Raw genomic sequence first — 17,649 nt, 5'->3', positions numbered from 1 at the left:
GTTTTTTTTTTTTTTTGTTGTTTTAAATTTGTAACGATGCACTTGGAGTATATTTAATTATTGCGTTTCTAATTTCGTTGAATGCTTTGGTGTCGTCTTGAGGGAAACCTTTTGGTGATGAGAATATTCTTTCGAAACTTGCGATTCCGTCGAGTTGCACGAGTTTATTGGCGTAGAGCTCTCCTTTCGATGGACAGTGTTTGAAGACACTGGCGATCGACGAGAGAATCAGTGAGAGTGCTTGATCCTGTTTGGTCGGTAGCAAATTGCAGAGTATGGTGAATGCATTGAGGTCGATCATGACGTAGTTGATTTGCTCTTGGTTGCCGCCGTCGACCAAGTTGGAAACACACCACAATATCTCTTTTTGGAGATCGACGCGTGAATTGACCGAGAGCATCTGTATCAGTGGTGGCAACATCTGTGCGTCGATGGCCATCTGAATGATCTTTGTGCTACACGCAACGATGTTACTCATACTCCAAACGGTTTCCTTTATAATGGCGTTCTTTGGCGATTGCAACAGTTTCTTTAGCGCGGGGAATGGATTCATCGAGAGTACGTAGAGCGTCGACTTGTCGTCGCCCGTCACCAAGTTTCCAAAGGTACGAAGACTGGGCACCAACACGCTGATCTCATCGATGTTGAGCAGTTGTACGATCCTTGGTACGACGCCAGTCTTGATGATCTCGTAGATGTCTTCGTTGGTGGCGTCCGAGAGGTACGACATTGCCCAGAGTGCGTCGACCATCATCTCGCGATCCACCTCGGTGGCGATGATGTTTGCAATCACAGGGAGTGCTTCGCCGACCAGTGCCAACGATGGCTTTGGTTTGCCACGACACAAATTACTCACCGTCCAAATGAGCAGTCGTTTCAACGAGAGTTTAGCATTGGTCGCTCGCAGATATGTCAAGAGCATTGGCAGCACATTCGCTGCCAACACCAAGTCACGGTGTTGCGCGTTGTCACCGGCGATATTTCCGATCGCCCAGATTACCTGCTCCCTCAGACTCTCGTCATTCGACGAGACCAACGAGCAAAGACGAACCAAACCTCCACTCTGTATAATAAAAGTGACATACTTTGATGCACCCGACAATATATTGGTGATAACCCAGCACGATTCACATTGAATCGATGGTACCGTACTCAACAATAAATCCAACAATCTCGGTACAAATCCAAATGAAACAACTTCATCCAATGGTGGTGCATGTTCTAAAAGGTTTAAAAGTATTAAAAATGTTAATATCTATCTATTATAATCTTGATTTGTTTTATTTTGTTTTGTTTTGTTTTACATACCTAGTGAAACCATCTTTCTTAAAGTTGAACAAGCTTCACCAACAATGACAGGATCATCCATATAGATTTGCTCTTTCAACTTGGTAAGAGTTGCTGTTACTGAAGTTGATGTTGTCGATTCATTTAAACTTAATGCACCTATATCTATATCCATATCTTATTGTTTTGTTTAACTTTTTGTTGTTTAATCTTAGAGTAAATTTATTATGAATTTTTAATTGTTAATTTGAATTTTTGATAATTAAAAGATTCCACCAATTATTATTTTTTGTTCAATTTAATTGTTAAAAATAAAAGAATATGAAAAAATATTTTTAAACTAATAACTATAGTTTGATCAAAAAATGGTGTGTTTCCTTTCTTTTTTTTTTTACAAGAATTTTTTTATTGGTATTTTAATTTGGTGCTGAGACAAAAAAATTGAAAAATAAAAGAAAATGAAAAATAATTTGTCTATTTTTTACAAATATCTTTGGAATCTTTTTTTCTTGATCGATCACTAATCCCATATATAATTAATTTTTTTTTATTAGATCTTAAACAAAATATCATTTTTTCAAACTCGGAGTTCATTTTTATTTTGTGATAAATGGTTGTTCGACATAATAAAACTTGAAGTTATAATAGCTAACAACAAACATTGCAACTGAACATAAAAGACATAATAATTAAAAAACACACGCAACGTAAAATAACTTTTACAAAAAGAAAAATAATGTTTTTATTTCAAAAAATTCTAACTTATTGTTACTTAAAAAAAAGGTTAGAAGAAATGACAGTTAAAAAAGTTTTAAATTCAAATCTTTTTTTTTTTTTCGGACTTCAAAGATAAATTAATCATATCTAAAAAGTAGTTGTTAAACTTTTTTGTATTTTCAGTGGTTTGATTTGAATCGCAAACTACAAAAAAAAATTATCCTTTTTAATTAAAAAAAACATCCAATTTTTGCCCACACTTCATCCATTTTTCTTAAACAACAATGAAATAGTTCACTTTTGGGTTATGAATTTTCAAAAACGATTGACAATAATAATCTTAATCATAAAATCCAAAACACACCCAATATAAATCCACAAATTGTTCACCCTTTCCTCATTTTAGAAAAAAACTTCAAATTTATGTCTTTGTTTTTACTCCACAACACACAAACACCAATCTTTTCCCCATTATCAAAAAATAGTGCTTATTCTGCGCTGACAACTGTTTCTGTTTTAGTTGTTTTTTTTTTAAATTTTGTGGTGAACAACACCATCCGCATATTAATCAAAGAGTGAAAAAAAAAAAAGGCGGAGAGTAACTTTCACCCAACAATTATTTATCAACCGTTATAAAATGTTGATGCTTTTTGATCAGAACTAAAACAAAATGGTTAAGTGCACTGTAAAATTAAAACCAACACACGACCTCTGCCACCCATGTTACAAACAAACAAAAACACCAAAAATAATCAAAAACAACAATAACAACAAACATCAAACATTCAAATTTAAATTTTTATCATTATTTTAAATATTTTATTTAATATAATATTTTTTTAAAAAATATTAATAATTATTAAAAATTTAATTAAAGTTTAAAGACAAGACAGCAGCAGTTGTTGTTATTAAAAGTTCAAAAACATTCTTTGTGGAAAAATTTAAAGCAACACCTCTATCACCAAGCATATACCCCTATAATTTAATTTTTAGTTAACTTCTTCTCTTTAGCAGTCTTTTCTCTTTCTTTTTTTTTGTTTTTGTTGTTGATTTTTTTTTTTTTTTGGTGGCATAGCTACATAGTCATATAGCAGACTCAAAAGTAGACCAACAGGAGTGTGTGACTACAAAATCAAACCAAAGAACAATTTCAAAAAAACAAGTTGATGCTGAAAAATTATACTTGTGTGTAGAAAATGAAAGCAACAAAGGATAGTAATGTAAGTTAACTTGATATATTACCACCCTTGTTAAGTTCATTTATTTTTGTTTACAACTCGACATATTACTTTATAATAATCAATTCAATTTAGATGTAAATCTTTTAATTTCAATTTTAATTTTCTTTTTTTAGTCCTGATAAAGAATAAAGAAATTTCAAAATCAGTTAATCAATTAAATGATTTATTATTTTTAATGATTCATATGAATAACTATTAAGAATATTATAACTAATTTTTTAATTATTTTTTTATATTATTAAAAAAGAAACCTCGTAGATATCTGTCACCATATATTCTGTTTTGTCAGGAGCACAGATTATTGGTGAAACAGGAGAATCCAGCTGCCAGCTTTACAGAGATAGGATCACTTTTGGGTAAAAAATGGCATTCTCTTTCAGCCCCTGAGAAAGATGTCTACCAAAAACGTTCGGATGAAGAAAAGAGAGTTTATGAATTGAAGATGAAAGAATACAAAGCAATGATCTCTCAACAACAACCAGTTAAGGCAGAATAGATTTCCTATCCTAACAAAATTTTCACCAGTTCTTCATTTTCCAATATCTAATTCAATCATTCAAACACTCAACCAATCAAATCCAACAATTCAACATTCTTTTCTTTTTTTTTTTCTAAAAAAAAACAATATTTTCTTCTTTATAGAAATTCCCAACATTTGTTAAATATCAATCAATTAAAACATTAGCACTCATCCCTCTTCATCATTATCACAATCATCTCAGACACTCACAATATATATTATATACTCAAATCTTCTTTTTCACTCTTTATTTTTTTTCCACTTCCATTCAACTAAAAAAAAAAAAAAACAAAAAAAATAATAAAGACAACACTTTGTATATTAAAATATATTTACTATTATTTTAATTGTTAAATTTCTTTAATTTTGATTCCATGCTCTTATTATATTTTCTAGCGGTTTTCCTCTTTTTAATTAGCAGAACTGTAACGACACCGGCAGCAATTAAAGCAACACCACCAACTACCACACCAACAGCGATACGCCAGGCATTTGATTTTTTATCACAATGGTTGGTTCTCGGATTGGTATTGATCAGCAATGAAAAATCTGGATCTATTGTCATTTCATTATCAAAGTGCGATACTATCATTGAGATAATGGTTGTCGATTCATTCTGTGCGCTGACTTCTACTTTGGTAACTCTTGGTATAGTATCCAAAATTGCTCTATCGCTAATTCTACCATAGACAATATGACCGTCTGCTTGCTCCAAGATAAAAGTTGAAGTCTCTCCGGAATACATTAAATTGGAATCGTAACATTCGTCATATGGCGAGTTAATCGATGATTGGATCTCCAGAACATTCAGCCTGCTGGTAAAGTTCCATCTCTTCACATCGATTTGATATTTAAGTGATCCAGCTGTCAAGTTGAATTTCTCTCCAGCAAACTCCATTGGATAGTCAGGAATTGTTTGGTTGTTAATCGGTAGTATCTGTGTGAATGTGATTGAGATTGACTGTGCTTTGGGGTGAGTGGTATTATAGGAATATTGATTCATGGTAATATTAGTTCCAGTGGTTGGATGCACTATAGTTTGATTGATAGTCTTTGACAATGTCCAATTCAATCCAGTCAATTCCACAATGGTTACAATCGTTTCTTCACTAGTCTTTTCAATTATCTTGTTAAGACTAAATGTGAAAAAACTATTGTCACTACCACCATCTACTACAATAATACTTGGATCGTTTGGATTTGGAATGATATCTGGTGGATTTCCACCCGATGGCTTTTCATATTTGATGTCACAGTTGGCACCAATCCATCCTTCTAAACAAACGCAACGTCTTGAAATTGGATCACACTTTCCATTGACAGAACAAGTGCAACTCGATTCCGGATTACCAAGAGTCTTTATCGAAGAATAATTCGAAATGGTTTTATAAAAAGTGTTCTTGCCAGTGACCATTACGTAGTAAAAGGTGCTTGGAATTAGGTTATCAACTTGACAATTGGTGCTTGAAATATCTCCACAAACGATTGCCCAACTTGAATTGTCTATTGAAATAGAAAGATCGTACAATGTCATTCCCGAAATACCACCAACTACACTGGTCCATACTGAATTGATTGATCTATTGGTACTTTGTATATCTGTAAACTGTAAGCCATATAGTATGTTATCACTTGCTGATGCTGTCAGTTGAATAGATTCATAGGCAAAATCATTGGAGGCAGTTAATATAATATTATTATAGTAGAAATGTGGACTGAGATTGGAAATTAAGCATGAGAGCGATGTAATTTGGATACAACCAGCAACTTTATCAGTACTGATCCTTACTGTATACAATGTTTCATTTGGTACACCACCTGTTGAAGAAAATTCCAAAAGTATGGAATTGGCTGTGGTTGTTACATTGGCAATTGGAACGGAAATCGATGGATATAGTGTGGCTTTCATTATAGATGCTGCTGATTCTCCATCTTCATTATATGCATTGACCATTATATCGACATTTGATCCATTGTCCAGTCCATTTACAACACAATAGTTTAGTAAAGTACAAGCTGGTTGAAGAATAGCGTTTACGAAAACTTTGTATCCCTGAGGATTTCCAGTGGCAGTGTAATTGAATGAAACACTTGTGGTTCTGGTATCATTTAAAACCAAACTTGTCATTGTTGGTTCTAGAAAAATAGAATTATATTAATATACTAAACTACTTTAAAACTAAAGATATTATTTATAATTAATTACTACTTACGAAGAAAATCAATAGTTGTTGAATTTTGAGTTGTATCTACATCATTGGTCGCAACAACAGTTATGTTATAAGTATATGGTTGTTGAATTCCATTGACAACACATTCATCGGTGATATTGATACAACTAGGAACATCAATATCATCCAGCTTTGTAGTGTAAAGAGTTTTGGAAGGAATTCCTCCAGTTACATTGTACCCGACTATCAATTCATTTGGAGATGGTTGTAAATTAATGGTAGGTGTACTTATTGGTGAATAGAGGTTTCCTAAAAGATATACACTCTCTGTTGCTCCGGCCCAATTTACTGCATAAATAGTAATATTGTATGTCATTCCAGGAGTTAGTCCACCAAGAGTACAATTATTGCCACGAGAACATACAGGACGTGGAGCACCATTAAATCTTACATAAAGGGAATATGTTACATCACTAGCCACTGTGTAATTGAAGCTAATGGATCTAGTTCTTTTTTCAATAAGTGAATATGAAGTTATAACAGGTACTAAGTATTGAATTGTTAGTAAAAGGATTATTAAAAACTATTTAATGCTTTTTATACATACAATAGAAATAAAGTGTTGAAGAATTTTGTTTAGAAATACCATCATTAATGGCTTGAACTAAAAAGTTATGTGAATATTCTTTTTGTGCTACGGGAATGGTACATGTAGATGACAGAGTGTTTGCACAAGCACCAACTGCAACTCCGTCCATGCTAACACTATATCTTGTTTCATTTGGAATACCATCGGTAACTGGATAATTAACAATGATTTGACTTGCCGATGGCGTGAATGAAATGATGGGAGCTGAAATGATATTGTAGATCTGACCAGTTTTAACTACAGGCAGAGAATTACCAACTTCATTGATACCAATCACCGATACTGAAAATGGAGAGCCAGGTGCCAATCCAGAGATCGTGCAAGTGGTAGTAGACGAGCAGCTTGGTTGATCGATACTATTAAAAGATACAGAATATGAAGTAGGAGTCATTGTTCCACTGTATTGAATACTAAGAGATGTAGTGGTGATTCTAGTTACAGTAACAGTCATTACTGGTTCTATAAAAATTATTAATAAAAAAAGGTTACAGCTCAAATTCAATTGAAGAGATTCTTACCGGTAAAAGTAACTTGTTTAGCAGATGAAACCATAGTACGTCCGTCATTTACTGCAGATACTGTCACACTCTTGCTATAGCCTGGTGGGAGTCCAGTGATAACACATTGAGTTAAAGTTATATTTTTACAAGCAGGCACTTCAATTGAATCCTGCAAGACAGTATAATAAGTTTGGCCTGGAATTCCATCGGCTGATGTATATTGAACAACTATTTGATTAGCGTAGCCAACTGCCATAGTGATTAATGGCGTACCCAACAGTTTATAGGTGGCAACAGTTGCAGAGAATGGAGCACTACCACCACCAATACCAGAAGCAACAATCCCTACTGGAAATTGATATCCTGGACTCAGATTTGGAATAGTACAAGTTGATACTTGTTCACATTGTAGTTGAGTAACATAATTAACACTAACTTGATATGAAGTTGGAGAATTTGTTGCATTATAAGTGAGTCTAAGCCAAGTGGTTCCGCTCACATAAGAAAAAGAGTTAATGACAGGTGCTAAAAACAAAAGAAAAAAGAGGTAATATATTGATTAATATTATACTTTTACTTTGTTTATAAACAATTAAACTTACGTAGTGGAATATCAATATTTGGAGAAACATAAAGAGGTCTTGGAAATAGATCTGTACCTCCATCCATAGAAATTGACACTCTCGAATAGTTTTGATTTAACGTCTGAAGATTTATAATACATCCAGCTGAGCCGAGAATTTTGTAACAACCATCTGCAGGAAAATATAAATTAGATTCTTCATTGTAGTAGCTTACTTTATAGGTATATGGAAACTTAAAGGTTGTAGAAAAACTTTCAAGTTTGAGTTGAGCTCTGGAAATATAAGTAATAGGAGGGACAATCCATTCAAATGGAGGCGTAACAATACCAGACAAGCCAGGAGAGCATCGAGGATACGTATTTAGTGTTGAAGGTGTACATGAAGCAGCATTGAGATCACCTATCACTTGATTCTCATCTCCGTTTGAAATATAGAAATTGGTGGTCGATCCAAAAGGTTGAGTACATGTATTTAATTTGAATAGATGTCTTGCACTATCCATTGATCCACATCCAGACCTATAGATATATTTATCAATTAACAAATTAATTATTTGTTTGAATAAATTATCATTTTTGAATAATAATACTTACGACATTGTCGAAGGTGTATTTTCAACTGCAACCCAGCCAGGTTTTTCAATTATCGGGTCAGCTGAATATACAAACAATATGTTGTTACTGCATTGCAGCATTGATCCTTGATATACTGTAGCTGTACCAATACAATCCAAACCATCGAATCCTTCCCTTACAACAGGTTCTCCAAAAGCAATGGTGAATGTGTATCGATAGGACTTTGATCCTTGATTATAACATGTTTGATTTCTATAGGTTGACACTCTCACAGGGTTATTTTCCTGACAAACAGTTTCCCATTCAATAAGATATTCATTTGCCGCCAAAACTATATTCCCATTATTATTACTATTACTATGATTAATATTTGAAAATAATACAAAAAATAAGAATATTGATAGAAAATATTTTAATTTTCTGTGATCTATCATTTTTAATCGATATATAAATAAATAGAAATAATAAATAAATATAATATATACAGAGACTAAAAGTTTTGTTTTTTATGAGTAGAACTCTCAAGTTATCGAAAGACTTTTGATAACTTCAAAAGCTTACCTATTCTACATTTGCATTAGAACCTTTGTTTACAAAAAATAAATATCGATCGCATGAGATTTATCTTGTTGATTATAGAATTATCATGGGTTTGATTAATTTGGGATTCTTATGGTTTAAGATCAGTTGTTCTGATTATATGCTTGTCTCGAGCCCTGTTTTTACAAAAAAAACAAAATCTATATAAAAATCAAGATAATTTTAAAAAAAGATCTAAAAAAATCAATCTCTCAAATCTTTTTTTGAACCAGAGATTTTTATTTTATCACAAAACCAAATAAATTTATTCAGAATTTTTAACGAAACAAATAAAAATTATCTTTTTTATAAAAATAACTTTAAAAAATGAAATGTTAATAATAACAATTAAATTGATCATTGATTGAAAAAAAAAAAATAAATATTCTAAGTTAATGTAACAGAAAATGAAAAGTAATAATCTAGAGATATATACACAAAAAAAGATATTTCATCATTTATTTGAAGATCAATGTTTGACATTCAAATGGAGGTTGTCTTTGAATTTGGTATCGAAGCGATGGTTTGATTTCATGAAGGAGAGTATCGTGCACTTTAAGGTGAATTGTGATGGACCCGGCATGAGAAACCTGTTGGATCGTTCGGATTACAATGTATTCAGTGGTGTCAAACACCTGGTTTTCCAATATCCATACACTAGAGGGGACCTTTCTTTTACAGAGTTTAAAACATACTTTACTAGGCTGTGTAGCCACTACTATATAACGTTGGACGCCAACTTTGTTTGGGAACTTAACGAGCTTGGAATCATCGACATTATCAACCGAGCTGGCAGACCGATCGGATTAATAGGAATTTCTTTGATGTCGATGGAGGTGCAATTCTACAAGAGTTATCTCAGCCCTCTCAAAGTACCACTGAAATGCATCCCGAAATTTCACCTGACCACCGAGTTTCGCGAGACAATACCAATGGAGATTCGCAATAGAATACTGAGAGAGTCGCAGCTGGAACGAATGATTTGTAGTACAGTGCGTGAGCTAGATGCACCGTTGCCAACCGATTGTGTTGAGACTCTCAGAGATTTCAGACTGACCGTTTTTCACGACGCTTCGATTCAACATGAAATGAAATTCCTATCGGCATGCAAGAATCTCACTAAAGTAGCGTTCACACTCTCCTCAGCAGCAAACTTGGAGACAATCATCAGCTACCTATCAGAGACAAGCACTTTACAATCGGTTGCGTTGAGTCTGGATATTTGCGATGCAATTCTCTCTTGGATTCTCTCGAATCCTAGTATTAAGAAGCTGACTGTTGGAGCGATAAACAACTATCACCAGCTGCCAATAGGTATTGTAGCACAAAAAGAAGAACTTGTCAATACAACACTTGAGAAATTGAAATTCCTGTGTATCTTTGATAATCATCACATTTGTAATAGCACAGATAGATACGATATATTCCTACATCCAAACAAGTATGTTACATCGTTGAAACAGATTAGATATGATACTTTGATATCTGATAATCTGGCGTGGATAGAAGACATCGGAGTACCATATAGTTCATTAGTAAGAATGTCACTCGATACACAATGCTATCAGTCAAACCTTGACATTGGAAGATTCGAGAAACTTATGACCATCAATCAAACACTACAGTACCTTACTCTTGGTATCTCGATATGTGAACAAATCAAAGATGTCAATCTATTTGTGAAACTACTAGATGCAAGTGTATCATTACAAACAATCGAATTAATTTTACGTGCCGGCAAGAGTAATCTCAAAAACAGATTATTAAAGTCAAATAACTATTATCAGTCACATGTTATAGGTAACTTTGATAATCATCATTTCTTTGGTAAATATATTATTAAAAAGATATTAATATATTAAATACTAATTAATATTGTATTCTATTCATAATTATAGTTAGAAAGAATCAAGATAATAATACTCAACAAGGAGGTTTTATCAAAAAATCAATATCCTATCTTAAAAGTTTTAGGAAATAATAAAGATTACAATGTTTTTGTTTGTTTAAATATGTATATATTATTTTATTAAAAAAAATGATTAGTCGTTAAATGATTTGTTTTGGTTATATTTGTTGTTGTTGTTGTTGATTTGCTTCATCTTGTGAGCTGTTGAGTGGAGGTGATGGTTGTTCGCTTGAAGATGTTAAACTTGATGTTCTAGATCTTTCTAAAAAGTTAATAGTCGATTTGAATCCTCCTGCATTGGTTGTGGTGTGATTGGTTCTTGTCCAAGTGGGTGATGTTTGTTCTGTTTCTTGATTCGATTCGCTATGATTCAATGAATGTTCAAGAGAGTTTCGTTTATCATTATTGCTGTTGTTGTTGGAACTAGTAATTTGATTCAATAGAGTCCAGTCAGATGTAATGCCAATCTTAGTTGCATCAAACTCTGAGAAATCATAGCAGAGATGTTCATTGATAAATTGATAGTCCACGGAGCTGTTGGTCATGTGACGACGGTAGATCGTAGCGGAGAACGTCGAGAGGAACGACTTGAACTCGTTGTAGCCATTGGGAAGATCGCCAACCGATCGGATCATAATGCATGGACGCAGCAGCTGGTTGGATGCGTTGTTCTGCTCGAACAGACCGGACGAAGTGAGTGAGACGAATGGCGAAGCGTTATCCTCGTCGTAGAGCACTGGATTCTGTGCAATGCTGTCGATGAACGGAACGAACGGTGCCTCCTGTTGTTTGATGAAGCAGTCCTTGATGAACACCCATTCAAAGAGACAGAATTGCTCGGTGATCGACGGGAGTGTCAGTGCCAAGTCCAAGAACTTGCAGGCTGCCAGAACGAGTTCACCGTTGTCGGGATGCGAGAGGATGTCGGTCAGCTCCGAGAGAATGATTGGCCAGAACGATCGGAGATTCTCATGTGAAATTCTTACCAGTAAAACACGCAAACAGAAGAACACCTGTAGATGTAAAACAGTGGCATTTGGTATTCTCAGTGATTCTACAATCTTCTCGAGAACCAGAGTCAACATTTGAAGATGTTGATTCTCAGCACCACTCCAAAGAATGAATGACAATCTCTTTAATTGTTTAGCACGATTCATATACTCTGTTTCCTTATTAACAAACATCAAAGCTGATGGTGGAGTCCAATTCTTACTTAGAATTTCTATAGAAAAATAATTTATAAAGATTAATTAAAACTATTTTTAAATTATTATTAATTAACCTCTAAACTTACTTATGAAATCAGATAATGCAGTCTTATCATGAATCATTATTTGATTGATTATCTTTCCAGTTTGTTCTAGTGTCTTTAGATCTGATTTGAAAAAGTCGGCGTCAAAGAAAAGTTCCAATGCATCTTTTTTAATTGATTTGATGTTATATGAATAATCTGATAGCGATGAGAATAAACAAGTTGCATAATATGAATTCTCTCTATTTACATCACTAATGTGTTAAGAAAATAAATAAAAGTTAATAACACGTATATAAAACTAGTACTTTTTTAGCAGTTTACTTACACTTTAGATTTTAGATATGGAACAACATTGTGTAATGAGTTTGTCAAGATGGTTGCAATTCTTTCTTTATCATCGAAAATGGCATCTAATAAAATGGATAATGTTGTTGAGAGATGTACCAATGATTTCAAACTGACTTGTGTCTTTAGTCGACTTGCTTCTCTCTTTAGGAGGTTGGTGCCAGAGTCGTGTTCACCACCCGAAGAAGAACGTCCACGCGAACCAGAGTCTTCACCAATAGAGGTACCAGCTGATGTATAAGCGGATGGTGGTGTTTGTAACATCGATGGTGGAAGTGAGTTGTCGTTATTATTATTATTATTGCTGTTGTTGCTGTTTCTGGTGTCAACTGAAGGTGGTCGTGATGGCGACATGTCCGAGCCGGTACTACCGACCAATGGTGGAATGTACATAGCTGAGATATCATTGAATGATTTACCACTGATCATAAAGCAAGCTTCGACAATCTTGGGAATCAAATCTTGTAGGTCACGCTTGTTGTTCTTGTACTTCATTGGATGTTTAGACTTTTCTTCACCGCTCATCTTCTTGATGTAGACATTGAGGATTTGAAGCTGCGATACGAATGTCATTGGATTGGAGCTGTGTAGCGACTCACGAACAAACGAGAGGAACGAAGTGGTGATACCGTCGAATAGCGAGGTGTACTCCTCGATGTACCGATAGACAAAGTCGTAGAGCGCAGCTTCTTTCAGGGTGATCTTGTGGATGGTGGATTTAGGTGGTTTGGCACGCTCCTGAATGTGAAGACTCGAGAGAATCTGGTAGAGCGACTGGAACATTGTTTCCTCACGCACCGACTCCAAACTGTTGAGTATCTCCATGATCACTTTACGAGTGTTGACTGATTCCTGTGTGTTGAGATCGGTTTTCTGCCAGATGTCGATGATCGAACCCAAGAAATAGGTTGGATACTTTGTCATGAATGGATCCATGATGTGAGTAATCAAATCCTGAATGGCAAACTTGTTGTGAGTGTCCGACGATACATCGGTTGACATTGAAATCTTGGAGTTTGTCGACTTGGGTGGTCCCCAAACCTTGAGGAGCGGTGCCAGTATCGAAGGTAGCTCTCTGAGTATCTCTTCTTTCGCTTTGCCGATCGGTGTCAGTGTGGTCGATGGATCGATGTCCGAGGTGAATACATCCTTTACGAAATCGGTCAGCAGACGAACACCACCCAATGCACCGCTACGGTTGGTGATTTGCTCTTCGTTCGATACTCTGTCGAACGGTGTGATCGGTTCGAGAACAGAGAATTTCAAGATGAATGTCAAACTCTTTAATAGTACAATGATGTCACGCGATGTCAGACTGTCATAGAGTGAACGACTGTCGAACGATATCAGGAGATCGCGCAGACAATTGATGATGGTCATCACCACATGTGGTAGTTGAGCAGAGTTGGCCATTCTCGGCAAACAGAACGTTATAAAATCGAGCCAGTAGAATCTGATGTTGAAGCGAGACGACGGTTGAATCAGACCGACAACAGTGGTCTGAAGGAACATAGTGGATTGTGTGATCGAGTTGATTGAAGTGTTTCCAAGTGCGTTATTGCTGTTGCTGTTGGTACCATCGCCACCGGCACCGCTAAAGCCAGACCACGATGGAGATGAAGGTAGTGTGTTTGGCGACGAGTCAATCAACACGATAGATCTCAACAGTGAGAGTAGATGTACTTGTAACACCATATTGCTGGAGGATACTGCTTGTGCCAAGTTCTGAAGAATTGGCTCTTGAATGTAGTTGGCGATTTCAATTGCTTTCTGTGGTTGGATCGATGTTTGATTCAGCAGATATTGGAGGAATTCAGCTGCGCAAATCTGAACAACATCGTTCTGAGAAGCAAACGACTGTCCTTCTTTGGTGGATTGATCGGTCGAAGGTGGAACCATGCCCTGGAGGAAACGAAGTGCAACGACAACCAGCAAATCTATATAGGAATTGGTTGGAATAAAGAGGAAATCTGAAGAGGTTTCTGTTGTTGATGGAGCTGTTGTATTGCTGGTGGTCGGTGTGCTCGAGTAGTTTGTGAAAATATAGGGAGTCGACGACATCTGAGTGACCTGTGGATTGTCATCTTTTCCACCGGGTCGCTTGGCGCCAGTCAAATTTGGACCGTTAGCTTTTGGTGTCTCACGGAAATTGAGTGATTGCGCTTCGTTCAACGACAGGATATCTTTGGAGATTGGTTTCTCAATGACGTGGTGAATGAACAGTTTAAAGTCACACTCGATGATACCTTTCAGCACTTTGAAGGCATAGATAACACGACGCGCGTCGTACATCGATTGATAGATATGATTGAATCGGATCGTCGATTTATCGAGTAGGATTATCAGCAGTGGATCCAATATTCTCTCAGCTTTCGAGATACTGTCGGCTAGCCAGGTGTGTCCGGTCAAACGAATGATTGGTTGGTCGTCGTGAAGCGAATCCAACATCAAGAACAGAGTGTTTGAGAATGGAACAGATGTGTTTCCAAGTTCACCAGTGAGACGCCAGAATAGCGCAAACTTTTGGTAGCCTTCGACACGATTGTTCAGATTTGTATCGAGCATTGCCTCTGCGATGACCGACGAGCATGCATCCTCGTTCATTTCACGTAGCTGTAAGTAGAGCGATGCAACTTTGTAGTGTACAGAGCAGTTGTTTGGTTCGAGCATGCTCCACAGCTTCTTGGCGAGTTGTGAGAAATGGCTGGTGGTGATGATACTACGGAAGCTGCGACTGAGATTGTTCTCACCGTGTTTGTTGGCAAGACTGATGAATGACTTGATCGCCAGACAACTGATGAATGGGTTATCCGACATACAGAAACTAAAGATTGGTAGGAACCACTTTGGCATTGAAGATTCGAGCAGTGGCGATGAAGCTGCTGGTGACTGTCCGCCTGGCGAAGTACGGAATTGATGAACCAGTCCAACCAGAACCTGTAGCGAAAGATCGAGAATAATAAAGATATCACTGTTTGTGACGAATGAGAATTGTGAGCCTGAAGACGATGCGATTTGCTGTTGGAGAAGCACAGACTGTGACAGCAGCGATGGACTGTTGGTGGCGCTTCCCGAGAGTGGTGTGAGCGGGAAGAGCGTTGTGGTCTGTGGTGGATTCAGACGACTGAGATTCTCGGTGACATAGCCACACAGTATCACAAAATAATCTTGGAATGTTTCGATGCAATCGATGAGATTCACTTGTTGCTGTTGTTGGTGTTGCGCGTGTTGGTCGCCGACAATGATCTTACCGATCAGACGCAGACACATCTGTGTAAACGATATAATCAGCTGATTGTCACGTGCTATCAGAACGAATCGCATCGATCTGGTGATGGCAAGTAACAGGGAGGGTAAGAAGTTTGTTTGTACATCCTCGACAGAGAGTGGGATGACATCGAGTAGTGCTTCGACCAGCTTGACATTCTCGATAGAGTCGGCAGGCTGCGTTGTCTCTGTGAATGTTAGCAACTGACTCAAAAAGTTCCAAAGCAAACGGTGATCGCTAATCGATCCAAATACATCGTCGATATGACGAACTATATCTCTGGAGAAGGGATATCCCTCCTTATACTTGTAGAGACAACGAAGAATGTCGAGCATGATGCCGTCGAGCAGCTCTTGGAACTCCTCCTTCTGGAAGAGCGTAGTGAGTATAACGAAAACCGATGTCATCTCCTTTACTTTTTTCTGTTGTGCTTGTTGTTGCTGCTGCGATTGCAGCTGTTGTAGTTGCGGAACCACATTGAAATCGAGCGGATTCAGCACGTTGTTCAACAACTTTTTAAATGCTTTGATCGTTGGTTTCTTACCGTAATTTACAAAGTAACTGATGTTGCTTTGAACAACATTGATACTACCACTACTATTATTCATATTATCCTTATTATTGTTGTTTTCTTTATCCTTATTGCTATCTTTCTCCTTGCCAGTTCCTAACAACCATGAATTCAAACGTTTATTCAACGATGCATCTTTATGAACGACCACCTTGACTGCCGCCATTATAATATTCTGCAGAGCATCCTCTGAGAATATCTTTATTGAAATCGGAAAGTAACCAGTAATCAACTCCAACGTACTTCTCTGCACCAACGACAATGGATCCATCAACGATTCATACAAAGCCTGTGCAACTAAATTATTCTTTTCTGGTAAAAATGTAGCTAAATGATAATTATATCATACAATATATTAATATAATAATCTAATTGTTATATATTGTTTTGTTGTTGTTGTTGTTGTTTTTACCTTGAAGTGTAACATCTTCGAAATTTCTTGGTAGATGTTTCAAGAGGAAATCGATTGCCGATTGTCTGTTGTATGATGTCGTTACCATTGATTTCCAAATGGCTTGATAGAATAGTGTGGTTGCCGTCGACTTTTGAATTGATTCCAAGAGTTTCTTTACCGATTCGTACATCTCACCGTTGCCCTCTTCCAAACCCGGTAACAACGACGACACTATACCGTTTAAGCTCGAGTGCAGCTTGTGTCCCAACGGCAACAAGAACTTTTCGTACAACGACAACAACTTGAATCTAACATCGGTACTTGCATGTCTGAACAAAGGAAACAAACCATTCGAATAAATAGCGATATCTATAGCTAATTTATCTTGCTACAACAATAATAATAATAATAATAATAATGACGATATATTATTAATTAATAAGTATGTAAAGTAATCGAAAACTACAATTTAAAACATACACCAATTCTACTGAATATCAATTCATATGTATCTAATGTTTGAGAATGACAACCACTTGGCAATGAAGGGTTTAAACACTGTGATAGACGCTTTGAAAGTAGTAGTTTCTGTTGTATACATGTTGATTTCGGGTACTTTTCAAAGACTCTACCGAATTTACCTAGCCATTTAACGAGATCTGCCCATTCCACCGACTTTGAGAATGCACTCAACACTGCATTCAAATCATCGTTGAAATGTTTATATTTTGGATCACTAGAAGCTCCCTCTGCGTGTTATATTAATATATATAGGTTTGAATGAATCAAATTAAAACTTATAATAATAATTAACATACCTTCTAAATCCATACTTTTCTTCTTTCTTTCTTTTTTGATAAAATTATATTATTAAAATAAAATTAAAAATAAATATAAAATTAAAAATGAAAATAAATTACACTATATATGTATATATATTATAAATAAAATTGACAAATTAAAAGAAATTTAACTTTTAATTAAATCATATTAATATTAAAATATTTTAAAAAAGAGATAGAATTTTTATTTTTAATTAAAAATGAAAAAAATAAAAATATAAAAGTTACTTTTATTTATTACC

General features: G+C 35.6%; 5 protein-coding genes across 5 annotated transcripts; 2 read left to right on the top strand and 3 right to left on the bottom strand.

Annotated features, from left to right (window-relative positions):
* Positions 1-22: 22 nt before the first annotated feature.
* PPL_12138 (putative importin subunit alpha C) lies at positions 23-1,462 on the bottom strand (the record flags this gene model as incomplete). The annotated part of the gene is made up of 2 exons (XM_020582882.1): positions 23-1,221; positions 1,309-1,462. 2 exons carry the CDS (start codon positions 1,460-1,462, stop codon positions 23-25), a joined length of 1,353 nt encoding a protein of 450 aa, XP_020429663.1.
* Positions 1,463-3,200: 1,738 nt separating this feature from the next.
* On the top strand, positions 3,201-3,741 carry PPL_12137 (HMG1/2 box-containing protein; the record flags this gene model as incomplete). The annotated part of the gene is made up of 2 exons (XM_020582881.1): positions 3,201-3,224; positions 3,559-3,741. The coding sequence occupies 2 exons, from the start codon at positions 3,201-3,203 to the stop codon at positions 3,739-3,741; spliced, it is 207 nt and encodes a 68-aa protein (XP_020429662.1).
* Positions 3,742-4,108: 367 nt separating this feature from the next.
* Positions 4,109-8,678, bottom strand: PPL_12136 (calcium-binding EGF-like domain-containing protein; the record flags this gene model as incomplete). Its single annotated transcript, XM_020582880.1, has 8 exons — positions 4,109-5,268; positions 5,311-5,901; positions 5,979-6,482; positions 6,544-7,044; positions 7,104-7,610; positions 7,688-7,790; positions 7,884-8,187; positions 8,263-8,678. The coding sequence occupies 8 exons, from the start codon at positions 8,676-8,678 to the stop codon at positions 4,109-4,111; spliced, it is 4,086 nt and encodes a 1,361-aa protein (XP_020429661.1).
* Positions 8,679-9,800: 1,122 nt separating this feature from the next.
* On the top strand, positions 9,801-10,804 carry PPL_12135 (uncharacterized protein; the record flags this gene model as incomplete). The annotated part of the gene is made up of 2 exons (XM_020582879.1): positions 9,801-10,650; positions 10,722-10,804. The coding sequence occupies 2 exons, from the start codon at positions 9,801-9,803 to the stop codon at positions 10,802-10,804; spliced, it is 933 nt and encodes a 310-aa protein (XP_020429660.1).
* Positions 10,805-10,890: 86 nt separating this feature from the next.
* On the bottom strand, positions 10,891-17,396 carry PPL_12134 (dopey family protein; the record flags this gene model as incomplete). The annotated part of the gene is made up of 10 exons (XM_020582878.1): positions 10,891-11,514; positions 11,719-11,954; positions 12,027-12,238; positions 12,313-15,602; positions 15,907-16,112; positions 16,145-16,498; positions 16,584-16,953; positions 17,046-17,077; positions 17,207-17,314; positions 17,384-17,396. 10 exons carry the CDS (start codon positions 17,394-17,396, stop codon positions 10,891-10,893), a joined length of 5,445 nt encoding a protein of 1,814 aa, XP_020429659.1.
* Between the last annotated feature and the right edge of the window lie 253 nt (positions 17,397-17,649).

The sequence above is a fragment of the Heterostelium album genome (genome assembly GCF_000004825.1).
Source record: "Heterostelium album PN500 unplaced genomic scaffold PPL_scaffold10, whole genome shotgun sequence".
NCBI classification, from domain to species: Eukaryota; Evosea; class Eumycetozoa; order Acytosteliales; family Acytosteliaceae; genus Heterostelium; species Heterostelium album.
Note: the sequence above shows the minus strand (reverse complement) of the source record. Positions and strands in the feature narration are given on the sequence as shown.